Source organism: Molossus molossus, unplaced genomic scaffold (genome assembly GCF_014108415.1).
Source record: "Molossus molossus isolate mMolMol1 unplaced genomic scaffold, mMolMol1.p scaffold_m16_p_13, whole genome shotgun sequence".
NCBI classification, from domain to species: Eukaryota; Metazoa; Chordata; class Mammalia; order Chiroptera; family Molossidae; genus Molossus; species Molossus molossus.
Genome location: NW_023425348.1, coordinates 15,401,889 through 15,422,555, shown reverse-complemented (window position 1 = coordinate 15,422,555; position 20,667 = coordinate 15,401,889). Strand labels below are relative to the sequence as shown.

Sequence of the window (20,667 nt, the reverse complement as noted above, 5' to 3'; positions counted from 1 at the left end):
AACCTCAATTTACATAAGCAGAAAGTTTAAATACTATTTTGGAAAATTAAAAAGGCAGATTATTATTTTCCTAGATTCTGGTAGGTTATGATTTTATTTTCTTTCTCATGCACTGTAAATGTCCTACTGTGCTCTCTTCCCCTTTCCTACTTGAGTGCCTTTGCTTGCATTGGAACACCCAGAAATCTAATACGCCCAGATTGAAGAAGTCAGAGTCTGCAAGCTCCTTCTTTGGAAATGCTCTATAGCAGGTGTGGTATCCAGAGATAAACAGCAGGGTTTTGGTGACAGGAGGAAGAATCAAGACAAGGGGAGTGGTCTTGAATTTTATCCTGGGTGGCCAGTGGTTCTCAGTTGATCTGGTTGATCATTATCATAAGCTCATCAGCAATTTAAAAATAATGACAATCAGACCCCAACCTTCAGATTCTGACTCAGAAGGTCTAATGTAGGGCACAGGACCGTTTGTTCATGTTTAGTTGCAGGATATTTGGATGTTTATTCAGGTTTGGGAACCACTGCAGCATAGCTTCCTATTCCCTCTATGCTGAGGGCTGGCAGAGTTCTTGGCAGAGGTACCAGTAGAGGCAGTAGTTTCTCTTTCGTTTATTTATCAAGCTTTTATCAAAGTCCTACTCTGGATCAGATACTGTGTTTAGTGTTAAAGATAAAATCATGAAAATAAAGCCAATCTCTGCCTGCAGGACTTTATAATCTAGCAGGGGACACCAGATTACTGCATATGTTTGGGCAAGAGGTGCACCGCGGTTTTCCAGGAAGTGCCAATCACATCATGATCATCATGGATTTGTATGTTTATATGGCAGTTTTCTGGCAAATGACAGTAAGGATGTTGAGGAAGGGGTGCCCTTCAGAATTCACACAGGGATACCATCTGGCCTCGATGCAACCTAGGTGACAGCCCAGAGCCCTGATGACTGTGGTAGAATATGGTGAGTGCTATGGTGGAAGCATGGTATTCCTGCCATGACAACATCTAGGGGGAGCACTTAACTCAGACTGGAGGACCCAGAAGGCTTCCTGGAAGAAGAGAACCAATTTTTGAAGAATACATAGGACTGAGTTAAGCAATTAAGAGTTGGGATGTTACACCAGGCAGAAAGAATTATGCAGCAAATATATGGAGACTGGAAAGAGTAGTCATCTAGGTCACTGAGGTTCAGTGATCCAGTAGAAGATGAAGGATGGGGTGGGAGAGTATGGCAAGTCCAGAACACAGGGACTCATACATGCAATGCTAAGGAGCTTGGACTTGATTGATCCTGTAGATAGCAGGGAGCCATAAATCATGTTTTTTAATAATACCATTCTTTATTATATATATATATTATATATGTTTATTTATTTTATGTATATATGCATTATATATATCAGATAAAAATCACCCACTAGTGTTTTGGTGTATTTTATGTGTGTGTGCATGTGTACATATATTGTTTCCCTTGATAGTTTTTTATATATTTGTTTTATTTTTATGTATATTTCAATTGATTTTTTAGATAGAGGGGAAGGGAGAGGGGGAGAGAGACAGAAACATTCATCAGAGAGACTTTAATTGGCTGCCTCCTGCATGCCCCCTACTGGAGATCCAGCCCACCACCCAGGCATGCGCCCTCACTGGGAATCGAACCTGCGACCTCTCGGTGCATGGGACGACACTCAATCCACTGAGCCACACTGGCCGAGCTCCATCAATAGTTTTTTAAACAGAGGAATGACATGATCAGATTTTCATTTTAGAAAAATCATCTTAGCTCAGTGATTCTGAATCAGGGGCAATTTTTTCCCAAAAGACATTTGCAGTGTCTGAAGACATTGTTGATTTTCACACCTGGAGATAAGTGCTATTGGCATCTGATGGGCAGGGTTCAGAGATGTTGCTAAGCATCCTACAATGCATGAGGCAGCCACCACACCAGAGAAATGCCAGCAGTGCCAAGGCTGAGAACTGCTCCAGCTGTGGCTCAAAGAACACATCTGAGGGGCAAAATGTGAGTAGAGACACCAGGTAAGAGACTGTTGAGATGACAGTGGCTAAACTAAGGTAGTGGCGATGAGGGGGGCAAACGTGGACAGACTTGTGCACAATTCAGAAGGTAGAATCGTGAAGACCTGGCAATTGGATGTGGTGGGTGAGGAAGAAAGAGGAGTGGAAGTGAACGCTCCACTCTGACTCAGGGAACTAGACAGACCGCAGTGAGGTATCTAGAGTCTGGGCAGGTCTTCCAGGGAAAATAACATGTATAATGATTCTTCAAGGATGAGACAATTACTCAGGCAAACAAATGGTAGACAACATTCAGGCAAATGAACAATGAGTGCATAGGTTCAGGAGTGTGGCTGGTTTCCTATGGCAGAAGGGATGTAGCAAGGTGAGATATGAGATCAGAAAGTAGTCAGGATCTAGATGATATCGGGTCTTCTGAACACAGAGAAAAATTTGAACTTTCACCTAAACGCAAATGGGAATCATTAACATGTTAAGCAGGAAAGTGGCTTGTTTCTGATTATACTGATCACTCTGGGAGAAGTGTAGAGCAGTAATTTTCTTTTTCGGTCATTCAATAAATTTTGTATTTATTTATTTATTTAATCCTCACCCGAGGACATTTTTCCATTTTTCCTTCAGATAGAGTGGGAGGGAGAGAGAGAAAGATCAACGTAAAAGGGATATGTCAAATGGCTGCCATCCACACGACCCAACCAGGGCAGGGGACAATCGAGGTACATGCCCTTAGCGGGAACCAAACCCAAGTCTCTCTGGACTGCAGGCCGACGCTCTAACCGCTGAGCCAAACCGGCCAGGGCCATTCAATAAATTTTTTAATTCCATATGTCCAGTGACCTCAAATGACATATAATTATTTATTTATTTTATTATTTTTTTTACATGCAAAGTAAGGAAAAAGTCAGCTTCTCATCATTTTGCCTTCTATTTTTACTATTCCCTATACCGTTTATTACATGAGAAAAAAGATGTAACCGCCTTACAATAATACTTATAGGCTTCTAGCTTCCTGTTCCGCACTATTAAAATTCAGGGTCTTTTTTTTAAATCAAAAGAGACCTGTTCTTCCTCCTTTGGTCCAGGCATTTACTGGAAATTATTTTAGCTTCCCTCCAGAGGGGTACCTGAGATTCCCTAGCCTAGATGACTGACTCTACCTGACAAGACTGTCTCCACAGTATTTAGCAGACTTGGAACAGCATATCACTCTGTCACTGATTCAACGGGCATTAGTGACAAGAGAAGATTGTGATTTGATAGTTAAAGTAATTAATTCATCTCGTAGCATTTAACTTCATGATGAAATGGCAAGTGATTTGGCAGTCAGAATGTTCCTTCTCTGCCTCATGAGTGTTGTTGACCCAGCAACTTAAATGTTTTAAGGCTGGAATTCTGGATCTAAGGGAAGAGTTTCTCATGAGATATTTTCCTGAAACACAAGACAATAAAGGAAGGGATTTGAATAAAGGGGGAAAGATGAGCACTACTGGGTCTTAATTCTATGAATTGTTACAGTACATTTCAAGATACTGGTGGAAGTGTTTTATATATGTTATTGAGGCAATAAAATTTTTGAAAAATATTTCTTTTTTTTAACAGCTATGAATTTATGAAGAATAAGCATACTTTAAGATATGTTTTTATAAATTGTTATAAATATACATATTTTTTTCATAAATACATATATAATATTCTAGTAGGTCAATATCAAATGTTATGATTCTATACTATTTTGCACTTTTTTAATTTTTTTTTTTTTTTTTTATCCTCACCCGAGGATATTTTTCCATTTTTTGTACAGATAGCGTGGGAGGGAGAGAGAGGAAGGGAGAGAGAGAGAAACATCGACGTGAAGGGACAAATCGAGTGGCTGCCACCCGCAGGGGACAAACTGCAACCGAAGTACGTGCCCTTAGCGGGAACCAAACCCGGGTCTCTCCGGACCACAGGCCGACGCTCTAACCGCTGAGCCAAACCGGCCAGGGCGATTTTGCACTTTTTTAAATTAATTTATTCTTGCTACAGATGTTTCTCCTTTTGTTCCTCATTGACATCCTCCTCCCCATCCCCTCCACCTGGTCCCCAGCTTTGCTGTCCATGTCCATCGGTTATGCATACGTGCATATAATTTCTGTGGTTTATCTCTTCCCTCCCCCTACAATCCCCTCTTCTGAGGGTTGTCAGTCTGTACCCTACTTCCACGTCTCTGGGTCTGCCTTATTCCTCAGACTGTTATGTTCATTATATTCCACAAATAAATGAGATCATGTGATATTTGTCTTTCTCTGCTTGACTTCTTTCACTTAAGATAATACTCTCCAGGTCCGTCCATGTTGTCTCAAAGGATAAGAGATCTTTCTTACCGCTGCATAGTACTCCATTGTGTATATGTACCACAGCTTTTTTTATCCACTCATCTAATGATGGACACTTGGGCTATTTCCAGATCTTAGCTATTCTAAATAGTGCTACTATGAACACGGGGGTACATATATTCTTTCTGATTGGTGTTTCAGGATTCTTAGGGTATATTCCTAGAAGTGGGATCACTGGGTCAAATGGTAAGCTAATCTTTAATTTTTTGAGGTAACATCATAGTGTTTTCCGTAGTGGCTGCCCCAGTTGGCACTCCCACCAGCAAAATACTAGAGATCCCTTTGCTCCACACCCTCGCCAACACTTGTTGTTTGATGATTTCTTGATGGCAACCATTCTGACTGGTGTGAGGTGATACCTCATTATTGTTTCAATTTCCATCTGTCTGATGATTAGTGATGTTGAGCATTTCTTCATATGTCTCTTAGCCATTTGTATGTCCTGGTTGGAGAGGTGTCTATTTAGCTCCTCTGCCCATTTTTTAATTGGGTTTTTTGTCTTCCTTTTGTTGAGTTGTATGAGTACTCTATATATTTTGGAAATTAATCCCTTATCTGATGTATCATTGGCAATTATGCTCTCCCATATAGTGGGTTCCCTTTTCATTTTGATGGTTGTTTCTTTTGCTGTGCAGAAGCTTTTGAGTTTGATGTAGTTCCATATGTTCATTTTTTCCTTTCTTTCTGTTGTCTTAGATGATGTATCAGTGAAAATTCTGCTTCGTATGATGTTCAATATTTTGTTACCTACATTTTCTTGTAGGATTTTTATGGATTCACAAGTCACATTTAAGTCTTTTATCCATTTTGAGTTCATTTTTGTGTATGGTGTAAGTTGATGGTTTAGTTTCATTTTTTTGCATGTAGCTGTCCAATTTTCCCAACACCATTTATTAAAAAGGCTGTCTTTATTGTATGCTCTTGCCCCCTTTGTCAAATATTAACTGAGCATAATGTCTTGGGTCAATTTCTGGGTTCTCTGTTCTGTTTCATTAATCTATGTGCCTGTTCTTTTTCCAGTACCAGGCTGTTTTGATTACAGTAGCTTTGTAGTATAACCTGATATCCGGTATTGTGAACCCACCTACTATGTTCTTCTTTTTCAAGATTGCTGTGGCTATTCGGGATCTTTTTTGGTTCCATATGAACTTTTGAAGTATTTGTTCTAGTTCTGTGAAATATGTCATTGGTATTATGATGGGGATTGCACTGAATCTATAAATTGTTTTGGGTAATATGGACATTTTAATGATGTTAATTCTTCCAATTCATGAACAAGATATGTGCTTCCACTTTTTTATATATTCCTCTATTTCTTTTTTCAATGTCCCGTAGTTTTCTGGAAATAGGTCCTTTACTTCTTTGGTTAAGTTTATTCCTAGGTATCTTAATTCTTTGCCATGATGGCAAATGGGATTGTTTTTTTAGTTTCTCTTTCTGTGACTTCATAATTGGTGTATAAGAATGCTGTTGATTTCTTTTCTTTTTTTTCATCCTCACCCGAGGACATTTTTCCATTTTTTACTCAGATAATGCGGGAAGGAGAGAGAGGAAGAGAGAGAAACATCGATGTGAAAGGGACACATTGAGTGGCCGCCACCCACACGACCCAACCAGGGCCGGGGACAAGCTGCAGCCAAGGTACATGCCCTTAGCGGGAACCGAACGAACCCGGGTCTCTGTGGACCGCAGGCTGACGCTCTAACCGCTGAGCAAAACCGGCCAGGGCCTGTCGATTTCTTGATATTAATTTTCTATCCTGCTACTTTGCCAAATTCATTTATTAAGTCTAGAAGATTTTTGATGGAGTCTTTAGGGTTTTCTATGTATAATATCCTGTCATCTGCAAATAATGACAGTTTCACTTCCTCCTTTCCAATTTGGATCCCTTTTATTTTTTCTTCATTTGTGATTACTGTGGCTAAGACTTCCAGTACTATGTTAAATAAGAGTGGCGAAAGTGGCCCTGGCGAGTTTGGCTCAGTGGTTGGAGCGTAGGCCTGCGGTACAGAGAGACCTGGGTTCGGTTCCCGCTAAGGGCACGTACCTCGGTTGCAGTTTGTCCCTGGCCCTGGTTGGTTGTGCCGGTAGCAGCCACTCGATGTGTCCCTTTACATCGATGTTTCTCTTTCTCTCTCTTCTTCTCTCTCCCTCCCACTCTATCTGAAAAAAAAAAAGGAAAAATGTCCTCTGGTGAGGATAAAAAAAAAAAGAGTGGTGAAAGTGGACATCCCTGTCTTGTTCCTGTTCTTAAGGGAAATTCTTTTAGTTTTTGCCCATTGAGTATGATGTTGGTCTTTCATATATGGCCTTTATTATATCGAGATATGATCCCTTTATTCTCGCATTGCTGAGAGTTTTTATCAGAAATGGGTGCTGGATTTTGTCGAATGCTTTTTCAGCATCTATTGATATGATCATATGATTATTTATTTATTTATTTATGTATTTATAATTTTTGGTACATGCCCCTAGTGGGAACCAAACCTGGGACTCTCTGGTCCGCAGGCTGATGCTCCAACCGCTGAGCCAAACCGGCCAGGGCTGATCATATGATTTTTATGTTTCATTTTGTTTATGTGGTGTATCACATTTATTGATTTGTGAGTATTGTACCAGCCTTGCATCCCTGGAATGAATCCCACTTGGTCATGGTGAATAATTTTTTTGATGTATTGCTGAATTTGATTTGCTAGTATTTTGTTCAGGATTTTGGCATCTATGTTCATCAGGAATATTGGCCTGTAGTTTTCTTTCTTTGTAGTGTCTTTTTCTGGTTTTTGAATTAGAATTATGCTGGTCTCATAAAACAAGTTTGGAAGTCTTCCTTCTTCTTGAATTTTTGAAATAGTTTGAGAAAAATGGGTGTTAGTTCTTCTTTGAATGTGCAGTAAAACTTCCCCGTGAAGCCGTCTAGGCCTGGGCTTTTGTTTGCTGGGAGAGTTTTGATTACCTCTTTAATTTCCTTACTTGTTATTGGTCTGTTCAAGTTTTCTATCTCTTCTTGGTCCAGTTTTGGGAGACTATGTGTTTCTGGAAATGTGTCCATTTTGCTTAGATTGTTGAAATTGTTGCCATATAATTGTTCATATTATTTGTTAATGATCCTTTGTATTTCTGTGGTGTCAGTTGTTACTTCTCTTTCATTTCTGATTTTGTGTATTTGGGTTCTCGCTCTTTGTTTCTTGGTGAGTCTAGTAAGGGTCCATCAATCTTATTTATCTTTTTGAAAAACCAGCTCTCTGTTTCATTGATACTCTGAATTGTTTTTTTGTTTTTTTTGCCTCTATGTCATTTATTTCTGCTCTGATCTTTCCTATTTCCTTCCTTCTACTTGCTCTGGGGTTTTCTTTTGGTTTGCTTTCTAGTTCTCTCAGTTGTGAGGTTAGATATTCTACTAGAAATTTTTCACGTTTCTTGAGGTAGGCCTGTAGTGCTATAAACTTCCCTCTCAGAACTACTTTCGCTGCATCTCATAGATTTTTGTTATTGTGTGTTCATTTTCATTGGTTTCCAGGAGGTTTTAAATTTTTTCCTTGATATCTTCGATAACCCATTCGTTGTTTCATAACGTGCTATTTAGCCTCCATGTGTTCAAATATCTTTGCATGTTCTTGTTGCAATTGATTTCTAGTTTCATGCCTTTGTGATCTGAGAAGACGCTTTATGATTTCAATCTTCTTTAACTTATAGAGACCTAGTTTGTGTCTTATCCTGTGGTCTATCTTTGAGAATGTCCCATGTGCACTTTAGAAGAATGTGAATTCTGTAGTTTTGGGGTGTAATTCTCTGTATATATTTATTAGTGCTTCATTTAGAGTCTCTGTTTCCTTGCTAATTTTTTGTCTAGAGGATCTATCCAGTGATGTCAGCGGGGTGTTGAAGTCCCCTGCTATGACTGTATTGCTGTCGATTTCTCCTTTGAAGTCCTCCAGAAGATTTTTAATATATGTTGGTGCTCCTATATTGTGTGCATATATGTTTACCAACCTTTTATCTTTCTGTTGGATAGATCCTTTCAATATTATGTAGTGTCCTTTTTTGTTCTAGTTATGGCCTTCATTTTGAAATCTAATTTATGAGATATGAGTATTGCTACCCCAGCTTTTTTTTTTTTTTGCTTTTCATTTGCTTGGAAGATTTTTTTCCATCCCTTCACTTTCAACCCATGTGAGTCTTTTGTGGTGGGTCTCTTGTAAACAACATTTATATGAGTCATGTTTTCTTACCCATTCAGCTACTGTGTCTTTTTATCAGAGCATTCAATCCATTTACATTTAAGGTGCTTATTGATATGTACTTATTTATTGCCATTTTTGTTTAGTGTTGTTATATTTTTCTTCCTATTTCTTCTATTAATTGCAGCAGTCCTTTTAACATTTCTTGCAGTGCTGGTTTGGTGCTAATATATTCCCTTAGCCTTTTTTTGTCTGGGAAACTCTTTATTTGACCTTTTATTTTGAATGATAGCCTTGCTGGGTAGAGTAGTCTTGGATTCAGATTCTTGTTTTTCATGATCTTGATTACTTCATCCCATTCCCTTCTGTCCTGTCGTGTTTCTGTTGAGAAGTTAGCTGATAACCTTTTGGGGGTTTATTTGTAGGTAACCTGATGCTTTTCTCTTGCTGTCTCTAAGATTCTCTCTTTGTGTCCTGGCCAGTTTGGCTCAGAGATTAGAGCATTGGCCTGCGGTCCAGAGAGACCCGGGTTTGGTTCCCGCTCAGGGCGCGTACCTCATTTACAGTTTGTCCCCGGCCCTGATTGGCAACCACTAAATGTGTCCCTTTCATGTCGATGTTTCTTTCTCTCTCTTTCTTCCTCTCTCTCCCTCCCACTCTTATCTGAACAAAAAATGGAAAAACATGTCCTCGGGTGAGGATAAAAAAAAAAAGATTCTCTCTTTGTCTTTAATTTTTGCATTTTAATTACTGTGTTAGTGTGGGCCTGATTGGGTTCTTCTTACTTGGGGCTCTCTGAGCTTCTTGAACTTGAATGCCTTCTTCCTTCACCAATTAGGGAAGTTTTCTGTCACTATTTCTTCAAATATATTCTCTAACCCTTACTCATTTTCTTTTTTGGGGACTCCTATGATGTGAATATTATTACGTTTCCAGTTGTCCCACAGTTCTCTTAAGCTGTCTTCTTGTTTTTTAATTGTTTTTTCCTTTTGGTTTTCTGATTGGTTGATTTCTAAATCTTCTTCTTTTTTTTTTTTTTAATCCTCACCTGAGGACATTTTTCCATTTTTTGTTTAGGTAGAGTGGGAGGGAGAGAGAGGAACAGAGAGAGAGAGAGAAACATCGATGTGAAAGGAACACATCGAGTGGCTGCCACCCACACAACTGACTAGGGCCGGGGACAAACTGCAACCGAGGTACGCGCCCTTAAAGGGAACTGAACCCAGGTCTCTCAGGACCGCAGGCCGCCGCTCTAACAACTGAACCAAACCGGCCAGGGCTGATTTCTAAATCTTCTTAATCACTGATCCGGTTCTCAGCTTCTTCTAGTCTGCTCTTTTGGCCTTCCAATGTGTTCTTTATTTCTGCTATATCATTCTTCATTTCTTCTTGGTGGTTTTTTATTTTCAGTTGGTTGATTTTCAATGTTTTTATGTTTTTACTCATGGTGTTAATGTCCTTACTCATTCTGTTGAGCTTCCTTAACATCATGGCTCTGAAATCTAGCTCTGTCAACTTACTTAACTGCATTTCATTTATCTCATCTTTGGTAGAGGTCCCTTGTTCTTTCATTTGGGATTTGTTTCTTTGTTTCACCATTTTGGCTATCTCAGTGGGTTTGAGAGCCTGCCAAATTTTCCCTGTGGATATTGGTGTTCTGCTGTTTGTGGTTCCCTCTACTGGGTTTGGATGAGCGTGGGAGGACCCACGTTAAACACCACTATCAAGTCTAACTTTCCTGGGTAGAGTTGCAAAGCTAGGAACAGTTCAGTTATCCTCTAGCTTTTTGCCTAGAGGCCATTAGTCACTGGTTACTTGAAGTGCCTTGGGTTGTCAGTTGAATGAAAAACTCCTTCAGGTGTTCAGTGTAAGGGAATTTCTTGAGGATGGGACAGATGCTGGCTGTTAATGAGCCTCAATTTGCATTTCAATTGCCTACCTGTGGGGCTGAATCTCCGAGGGAGGGCTGCTGCCTCTTTCCAGAGCCCTAGGAAATAGTAAGATGGCCACTGTCCTGCATGGCTGAAACTCAGCAAAAACTCTGAGTGACCTCCAAATCCCAAGTGTCCCCACACAGTTTTAGTCCAGTCCACCCTCCCCCTGTCGGAGCCCAAGGTGAGTGGCTATGGCTATTTTAGCATCTGTCCCTGCTCTCTGCATGGTGGAGTGGGGTTGGAAGTTTAATCCCGAGGGCACTGCTCACAGCTAAGACTGCTGCTGTCTGTGGGCTCCCCTTCCCTACCTCACACCTCCACAATTCTACCAGGATTGATTCAGTGTCCCTGGTAATATGGTCCTCGCAAGCTGCTTTTCTGTTGCTTTTTCACGTCGATTTGTCTTTATTTTAGTTGTAATTCCAGTTTGTTCCTGGGAGATGGTCTGTGTAGTTTCCATTCACTCTGCCGCCATTTTGGAATCCCTTCTCTCTCTCTCTTCTTTATTATTTATTTCATTAATTTACTTGCTTTTGTTACAGATGTTTCTCCCTTTTCCCCCATTGACATCCTCCTCCCAATCCCCACCCCCACTATAGTAGTGATTTTTAACAGGTATGCCTCAATAATTGTTATAACATGCCATACCTGACTATTTAGTTAGGAGCACTGACCTCTTTTCCCTTAGACTGTCATTTAAAAAAAGACAACAGGCCCTGGCCAGTGTGGCTTGGTTGGTTGAGCACTGTCCTGTGCACCAGGTGGTTGCAGGTTTGATTCTCCATCAGGACACATGCCCAGGTTGTAGGCTCCATCCCCAGTAGGGGGTGTGCAGGAGGCCGTTGATACATGTTGTGCTCTCACACTAAGTTTCTCTCTCTCCCTCTCCTTCTTTCTCTTGCTCTAAAAATTAATAAACTATTCTTTTTAAAAAAAAAAAATTACAACAGCCAACACAATAGCTGTCTGGTGTGAATAAATCAAAATTATACCCTTTTTTGTCAGATTGGCAAAAAAATATAATATTTTTTGATGTGTCATAGAATTTTGTTGTTGTTGTTACTCCTCATTCAAGGATATTTTTCCATTGGTTTTTAAATAGAGTGGGAGGGAGGGAGGGAGGAACATTGATGTGAAAGAGATACATTGATTGGTTGCCTCTGCATGACCCTGACCAGGGCTGGGGATTGAACCTGCAACCTAGGTATGTGCCCTTGACTGGAAATTGAACCTGAGACCCTTCAGTCCACAGGATGATGCTCTAACCACTGAGCCAAACCAGCCATGCTGCAGAATTTTAGTAATTGCTTTATGTGTGCCATGAGATGGAAAGGTTGAAAATCACTGGTGTAGAGAATGGATTGGATTGGGGCAAAACCTGGAGACAGCATAACAGTTAAGAGACTTTTATAATAATAAAGGCAATAGATGATAAATGTCTTAACAAGGGAAAAGGCAGGGAGATGTATAGAGATGGGTGGTTTTGAGAGGGATTTCTGAGTTTGAATAAACAGGATCTCTCCATTCATGGGATAGGAAGGAGTTGGTGTGGAAGGAAGACCTGGAGGTTCTGAATTGCCTGTGTTCATCCAGGTTGAGCTCTTCAGTGGGCAGTAATTAGAGCATGCTCCACCAATACTTGGGAAAAATGACTCAGGGTTTTAGTTAGGAAAGAATATTTTTTAAAATATGTTTTTATTGATGTTAGGGAGAAAGGAAGGGAGAGGGAGAGAAATATTAATCGTCTGCCTCCTGCACACCCCATATTGGGGATCAAGCCCACAACCTGGACCAGAAAATGAACTGGGACCTCTCAGTTCATGGGACAAAGCTCAACCAGCTGAGCCACACTGGCAAGGGCTGGAAAGAATATGTTTTGAAAAGAATATTCTTGAGCCACAGTCTAATCTACTGAATGGGTATTTCTGAATGGTATCTGCAAAGGGATGGAGACAAGAGAAAATATTTTATGGAGGAAGAATGAATTTGGTAAGTCTAGCCCTGGCCAGTTTTGCTCAGTGGTTAGAGCATTGTGTTCGATTCCCAGTCAAGGTCAAATACCTGGGTTGCTGGTTCAATGATCCCTGCCCCAGTTGGGGTCATGCGGGAGGCAACCAATTGACGTGTCTCTTTCACATCGATGTTTATCTCTCCCTCCCTCCCTTCTATTCTATCTGAAAATCAATGGGAAAATACCCTTGGATGAGGATTGACAACAACAAGAAATACTTAAACACACACACACACACACACACACACACACACACACAATTTGGTAAGGCTAGTATACTCTCCTGTAAAAGAATGGAATGTGAGGCGATAAAGTTTGAAGGATGCAGATTGTCATCGGGGGGCTCATCAGATAAAAGAAGAGATTTATTGTGTTAAAATGTCAGATAATACTTTGTAAGATTTTAAGTAGAAAATTGATATGATTAAATTTGCATATTTAGACAGATTTCACTAGTGATAGTATAAAGAAAAGATGGAGAGAAGTCCAGGAGAAAAATTGTGGAAATTTGACATAAAGGATGAGTGAAGTTGGAGGAGTGGGGATATAGGTGAGAGACCTTTAAGACATGGCATCAATAGAATTTGAGAACAAGTGTAGAAGATGAGGGAGCTTTGTATCTCTTGAAATTATGAAGTCCAGAGAATTTTGCCAGCAGAGCTTTCATGATACCACTGTTTCGTTCATTCATTCTATGAATGGCAGCCATTCACATCAGAAACAAATAAACTTTTAGGAGGGCCTGGGAGTGGGTGCAGAGACTCTGGGCCTCCAAGCTGGCTGAGTCCTGTCTCCCGCTGCCAATGGCACAGATCCTTGCACACGCTCCGGGAGCATGAATCCTTAACCTCACAGCAGACCCTTGCACTCAGTGGCGCTCTGACCCAGTTTTGCTCCAGACATCCTCTAAAGTAGTGTCTTCCACACCTGCCACGCTCAGAAACAGATTCCTGTTCCCATGCCCTAATTTTGAAACAGACTGGGGGCCTGGGGAGCTGGTGAGAGTGTTGAACTCTACGGGCACACCAGGAAGGTGCAGCTCCACAGGGCTCTGTGAAAGAAATCTTAACCATCTGGCACATTCTTCTGGCTCCTGGCAAGGTGAATTATTTGCCCACTCCCAACCTCCCTTGCTCTTTCCATCTCCAGTCTTTTGCACATGCCTGGGTTGCGGGTTTGATCCCCAGTGGAGGGCATGCAGGAGGCAGCTGATCGATGTGTCTCTCTCATCGATGTTTCTATTTCTCTCTCCCTCTCCCTTTCGCTATCTCTAAAAATAAAATATATATATATTTTTAAAATAGTGCTAAACATGTAGGAGGCAAGCAGTCTCAATAAGCTGTAGAGAAATAAAGAACTAAAATAAAAGCAGTATTTAACTGATAAATATTATTAATATAAAACAGTGATTTTTAACCAGTGTGCTGCAAGAATTTTTAAAACATGCAATGCCTATTTAGTCAGGGGCACTGACCTCTTTCCCTGAGACTGTCAAATAATAAAAAACAACAACAGCCAACACAGTAGCCATCCTGTGTGAATGAATCAAAATTATACCGATTTTTTTGTCATATTGGCAAAATATAATATTTTTTTGGTGTGTGCCATGAGATAAAAATGGTTGAAAATCGCTGATATCGAGCTTGGGCAGTATCTCCTATCTTCTCTGTATCTCCATCTCTTGGTCTATAAAATGGGAGTAGGCATAGTGTCCACTACACAAGAATTATATATATAAACAAGTTAACATGAGCATAGAGTATGAGAACATGGCCTGCACACATACTAAGCATTCAGCGAATGTAATCATTTTGCTATTATGTATTATGCTATGTTCAGATGCAAACCCACTATGATGTTATTTCTTAGCTACCTGAGTGACGAAGATGTAAAAACATCACTCCTAAGCAATCATAGGAAAATGTTTCAGGATTTTTTTTTCAACAATGCACTAACCAAGAAATATCTTTCTACAGAGCATTAGAAATATATTTTTTCAAGATATCAAGGTATAATGGCAGATGGCTGTTGATTTTCCTCCTGGTAAAAGGCACTTCTTCAAAGAATTTATTTCAAATTATTTCCACAGATATGATGGCCATGCAAGACCTCCTGTGTCTGTGAGAGGCACTGCTGTGGTAAGTAACTAAAGGAATTCAGAATTAATGTTGTTCCTGGTTGGCTACCTATTTAAATATGGCTCAGCTTTAAATTTACTTAAAAGGCTTAGATTTCTCCTAGAGAGTTCAAAGTTTTCCATTTGTGGTTGGTTTCTACATGGTTGGTTTCTGGTACTGGAATGCTCAAACAGCAGGCTCTGCCAGGGAGGAATGAGGCCACTGCATGTCCAGTCACACCACCAGTGGCATCTTTGATATTTTACCATGTCACTCTGTACAGCACTAAAGCGTTGGGCAGAGGAAGAGGCAAGAGGCATCACTGCCACATTTGCAAGCTGGAGTGGGTCTGGGCTGGCCCTTTTCTGGGTTTGATCATCATTTGTATTCAGAGAGGAAGCTGCTGATATGTGGGATGCATTTGGCGGGAACGAGTTCACGTGAGGTTACTGACCCAACATGACTCTGCCAAGAGCGTAGACTTAAATCTGTCTCTGTGTTCATATGCTTATGAGATTGAGAAGCTGGTAAGTTTTCTGTTTCTTGTTTGTTTCATGGTCTTACCTTTGGTTCTACATGTGCTCTGTCTTTCTGTAACTCATGGTCTGGAGGTGAAAGAATGAGAATTGTAGAAGAGACTTAAGAGTACAGTAGGAGGGTAGAGGTATCCTTTAATTCATTGTGGTCTTGGTACTCGTACCTACCTTTCTCCTTCTCTCCTTTGTTTTTGTTTGTTTGTTTGTTGCAAAAAGCATGGGGTAGGATTCTGGTGAGGAATGCATATAAACAGAGGTCCTTGCCCTTTCTCCTTCAAAGTAATGCTGCTCCTTTCCTTCTTTCTGTATGACACTGAAGCCTCCCCGTCTCCTTTATATGCTTGAGCCCAGCAATGACACCAGCCAGCACCAGCTGCCACGCGCTAATGGAGAGCTTGCTATCATCCAGGCACTTGACACTGATCATTTCATTTAATCCCCACAGGAAATGTGTAACATGCCCATTTTAAAGATGAAAAAGCTGAGGTTTTGAGAATTTAAGGATCATGCTCAAGGTCACTGGTCAGTGGTAGAGTCAGGATTAGAAAATCTGGGTCTCTGTAACTCCACAGCCAGAAGTTAATGATGTGTCCAGCTGTGTCAGCCCCAAAGCCTGTGCATGAGCCCCAGTTGTTCTGTACTGGCAGGCTCTCCTTTAGCTGAGCAGTGGACTGAGGTGGCACGCACAGAGCTTTGCTCTCTAAGAGGACAGAGCCCTGCTCCAGGACGCTTCTGTACTGTCGCTGTTCCTTGGAGAAGTGCACAGGCTCACGACCTCTACCATTTGAGAGCCATGGCATCTGAAGTAGATGAATGTAAAAAGAAATACAAATGCCTAGAAGTTATAAAACTTGGGATTGTCAGGATTTGAAAATTCAATCTGAGGATTAATAGATTTCTTTCTTTGGCACTCTTGATTGTTGCTTATATTTAACTATTTCACTGCTGTCGATCTAAAAAGTAAGAGCTGAGAAAATAGATGCAACACGTGACACTGTTGATCTCAGTCAATAACTTTTATATAAGTAAGAGGGAGAAAATAATGAAACTATTGTCTAAGTCAAAGGTTTTGTATGATATGTAGATTCCGTTATTTATTCATGGAAACCCTATCCCCTTAACCCTGCAGAAAGCTGGAATTTGGCTGTTGATGCTATAGGGATTCTTGCTAAGGTTTAAGGTAATGAACTTCCCATCACTTGGTTGGCAGCCTGGTAGGAATAGCAAAGAGGATTCTACTATTTTATAGGAGATTGTACTACATTTTTAGATAAGCTTCCACTCAAAAGAGAAGAAAGCTATTTAAACATTTGCTTTAGTTTAAAATAAACAAAGGGTTTGAGAAAACACAAAGAGAAATTGAGTTTCTCTCAGCCTCAGCACTACTGCTCTTTTGGGCTGTATCATTCTCTGTTGTGGGGCTGTCCTGCGTATTGTAGGATGTTTAGTAGGATCCCTGGCTTCTACCTACGAGACGTTCCCCAGACAGTTGTGACCATCAAAAATATTTCCAGCCCTGTGCTGGCTGGTTTGGCTCATCTGTTAGAGCACCAAAGGGTTGAGGGTTTGATTCCCAGTCCTGGACTGTGTAGAAGGCAGCAAATCAATGTCTCTCTCACATCAATGTTTCTCTCTTTCTCCCTCCCTTCTACTCTATCTAAAAATCAATGGAAAAATATCCTCAGGTGAGGATTAACAACAACCACCATATATATACACATACATATATCTCCAGCCCTGGCTGGTGTGGCTCAGTTTGTTGGGCATCATCCCATGCACTAAAAGGTTGCTGGTTCGATTCCTGCTCAAGGCACATGCCCAAGTTGCATTCTCGATCCTCAGTAGGGGGCATGCAGGAGGCAGCTGATTTATGTTTCACTCTCACATCAATGGCTCTCTCTCTCTCTAAAAAAATCAATACAAATATTTTCTTTTAAAACCTCTAGAAGTCACCAAATGTCCTTGTAAGTAACAAATTGCTGCCTATGAAGAACCATCTCCTTACAGATGAGGAATCCAAGGTAAAAGTGGTCACCATCAATGAGAATAGAAACAAAACATATGGCCTTGGCCACCTGATCACTCCTCAACTCTAAACAAATTTTGGTGGGGCCTACTGTCTGGGGATATGCCAGCTCTGGACCTCTAGAAACACCCCTCCAATGCACTTACTACTCTGGGCCAGTGTGGTTCCTTGAGGCCAGGACAATCTGCTCACCTGTGTAGCCCCACTGCCTGGAACAACCTGAACACTCAGAGATTGAAAAAAAGAAATAAATGAGTGGTTTTAAGCCACAAGTGCACTGGTGAATTTGACCTTTGCTGAAATCAAACCCAGAACAAATTCAGGAACACCTTAAAATTTTACTTTGTTGACTGTACCAAGGCATTTAATAATATCAGTGAGCTTAGACTTCTGCTCCTATAGTTCTGCAGGTTTGGCTGCCCCAGGAAGTTTTCAAATAGTTTAAGGTTATTCTTTGACAGGTTTGTCTGTTGTCTCGTCATGTCAGAATTACAAACATCAGTCGAGTGAATTCGGATTGGTTAAAAGGCCTAATTATGTGCAGCCTATTTTATGTGCCATGCTTGATAACGTAACTTAGATCCTAAAAGCCAGCATTTGGAGACTCTGGCCTCTAACCCTGTGGAACATTTTCCTAACTCTTTAGTCTGAAAGCATCATCAGTCTTCCAGGAAAGCCTCTGAAACCACAGAATAGTCATGACTAACAAGAAGGAGTTACTGAGTGCTGAACACCATTCTAAACTGTTCTACAACTATTAATTCATTTCATTTTATGAGATCGGGGGGGGTGTTGCTGCTGTTATTATAATTTTTCTTTTCATTTTACCAGAAAAGAAACTAAGGTATTTAAAGGTTACGTAACTTGCCCAAAGTTATACAGCTACTAAGAGGCAGAACCAGGATTTGGACCTCTGTACAACTCATGTGTTTAACCATTATACTTTCCCACTTTGGACATTCTTTTCTGAGTCCTAATATTGTGAATTTCAGAGGCTCAATTTCTGTAATAATCTTTACTAGAAATTTTATAAATTTAATTTTTTTTTCTTTTTCTTTTTTTTTTATCCTCATCCGAGGACATTTTTCCATTTTTTGCTCAGATAGAATGGGAGGGAGAGAGGAAGAGAGAGAGACAGAAAGAAACATCGACATGAAAGGGACACATCAAGTGGCTGCCATGCGCACAACCCAACCAGGGCCGGGGACAAACTGCAACTGTGGTACGTGCCCTTAGCGGGAATTGAACTCGGATCTCTCTGGACCGCAGGCCAACGTCTAACTGCTGAGCCAAACTGGCCAGGGCTATTAATTTAATTTTCTACCTTGGTATATTGTAAATCAGTCCATAGTAGTGTGCATGGAGGGTATGGAAGGTTTAAAGTGAGCTTCCTGTCTACAAAGAGCTTACATTACAAATACATACATTAGTAAAACAACAGTAAAAAGCAACATAGTGGTAAGATCAGGGTTAGAGATCAGATCATATAAGTGTGAGTAGCGAGAAGATGGTGGCAGGCAGGACCTGAGGGAGGGTGAGTGTGTGAGAGAGTGAAAGTGGACGTGAAGGTGGATGACAAACCCAAGCTGTGCAGAGCCATGGAGCAGAAAGTTCCTGTGCTGTGGACAGGAGCAGCCAGCTACCGCGGTAAGCGGCCCTTCAAAGCGCTTCTCCCTGCGCCATAGGGAGGTCCCACCATTTTGGAAGATCCTGAGTCTTCCCTGGGAGGAGGCAGTGGGATCGCTAGGACCCAGCAACCTGAGCCCACCAGCACACCTGGCACCATGGGACAAGTGGACACCCTGTGTCAACACAGACCAGTGCACAGTAGTGGAGCTGCCAAGGTACCAGGCACAGAAGCCGCAGACAGCCCAGAGCCCAGCACCATCCCCCATAGTAGCAGCCTGATCAGAATGGAGAGATACCCCCAACAACAGAGGCTGGGGAGCAGACATCCATTCCCTGGCAACAGAAGCACAGACCAGCAGCTGAGACCCATTCCCAAAACTACAGCAAAAGCTGAGCAGGAGTTGAGCCACACGGGGCAGCAGCACTCCCCAGCACCAGCTGCGGGACCCTGGGCTCCACAGAGGCCTGTGTGGATCAGCAGCTCACAAGTGCAGTGGGAAGCCTGAGCCCCAGAGAGACTGGTGCAATCCAGCTACCCATCCCCCGGAACTGCAGGGTGCAGGGGCACCAGAGAGGCCTGTGCAACCCAGCAGGGACAGTGCGATCTAGTTACCTGCAGGACATGCAGGGTGCTGAAGCACCAAAGAGGCGTGTGCGACCCAGCAGCCCATAACATAGGCATAGAGCCAGATCCTCAAAGGGACTGTACGATCCAGTTACCCATGGGACCTGCAGGGTGCAGGGACACCAGAAAGGCCTGTGCTACCCAGCTGCGCACAACATAGGCCTAGAGGATGTAAAAATGGAGGCTGAGTGAATAGAAGCTACACAGATGATCTCCTAGGACCAAATGGGAATTACAACTAAAATGAAGGCAAATCCTCGGAAAGAAGCAACAGAAAAGCAGCAGGACAGGACCATATAACCAGGGACACTGATAGGATCTGCGGAGGCATGAGAGGGTGGTGGGCTGGGAGCCCAAGGACAGCAGCAGTCTTAGTTGTGAGCAGCGCACTTGGAGAATAAAGACCAAGCCCGCTCCACAGCGCAGAGAGCCAGGACAGAGTGCTAAAATAGCCACAACCACTCACCTGGGGGCTACGACAGAGGGAGAGCAGACTAGGCTGAAACTCTGTGGGGACACCCGGGATTTGGAAGGCACTCAGAGCTTTTGCTGAGTTGCGGCTACAAAGAACAATGGCCAGGTGCTCCTTCCCAAGGCTGTGGGAAAGAGCAGCGCCCCTCCCCCACCCCACCCCGTAGATTCAGTCTTTCCCACATGAGGCAAAGAAATGCAAATTGAGGCCCTGGACAGTTTGGCTCAGCAGTTGGAGCATTGGCCTGCATTCCCATTCCCTAGAGACCCAGGTTTGGTTCCCACTAGGGAAACTTACCTTGGTTGCAGTTTGTCTCTGGCCCTGGTTGGTCATGCCAGTGGCAGCCACCAATGTATTCCTTTCACATCAATGTTTCTCTCTCTCTCTCTCTCTCTCTCTCTCTCTCTCTCTCTCTCTCTTTCTCTCTCTCTCTCTCTCTCTCTCTCCTCTCTCCCTCCCTCCCTCCTACTCTATCTGAACAAAAAATGGGAAAATGTCGTTGGGTGAGGATAAAAAAAAGTGCAAATTGAGGCTCATTAATAACCAGCATCTATCCCACCCTCTGGAAAACCACTTATGCAGAACACCAGAGCTACATTCCAAGGCACTGAGTAACTGAGACTACTAGCCTAGAGGAAAACGCTAGAGGATAACTAAACCTTTCTTGAGCTTGAAAATCTACCCAGGAAAGTAAGACTTGACAGTGGTGTTTAACGTGGGCCCACCGAGGCTCAT

The 20,667-nt window shown here is 41.8% G+C and overlaps 1 protein-coding gene across 1 annotated transcript in view; it reads left to right on the top strand.

Annotated features, from left to right (window-relative positions):
* Positions 1-20,667, top strand: part of EXPH5 (exophilin 5) — a 45,569-nt gene that overhangs the window by 5,389 nt on the left and 19,513 nt on the right. Inside the window, exon 3 of the mRNA XM_036258954.1 lies at positions 14,617-14,665. Coding sequence (XP_036114847.1) covers positions 14,617-14,665 — 49 coding nt within the window. The remainder of the gene's footprint in view (positions 1-14,616; positions 14,666-20,667) is intronic.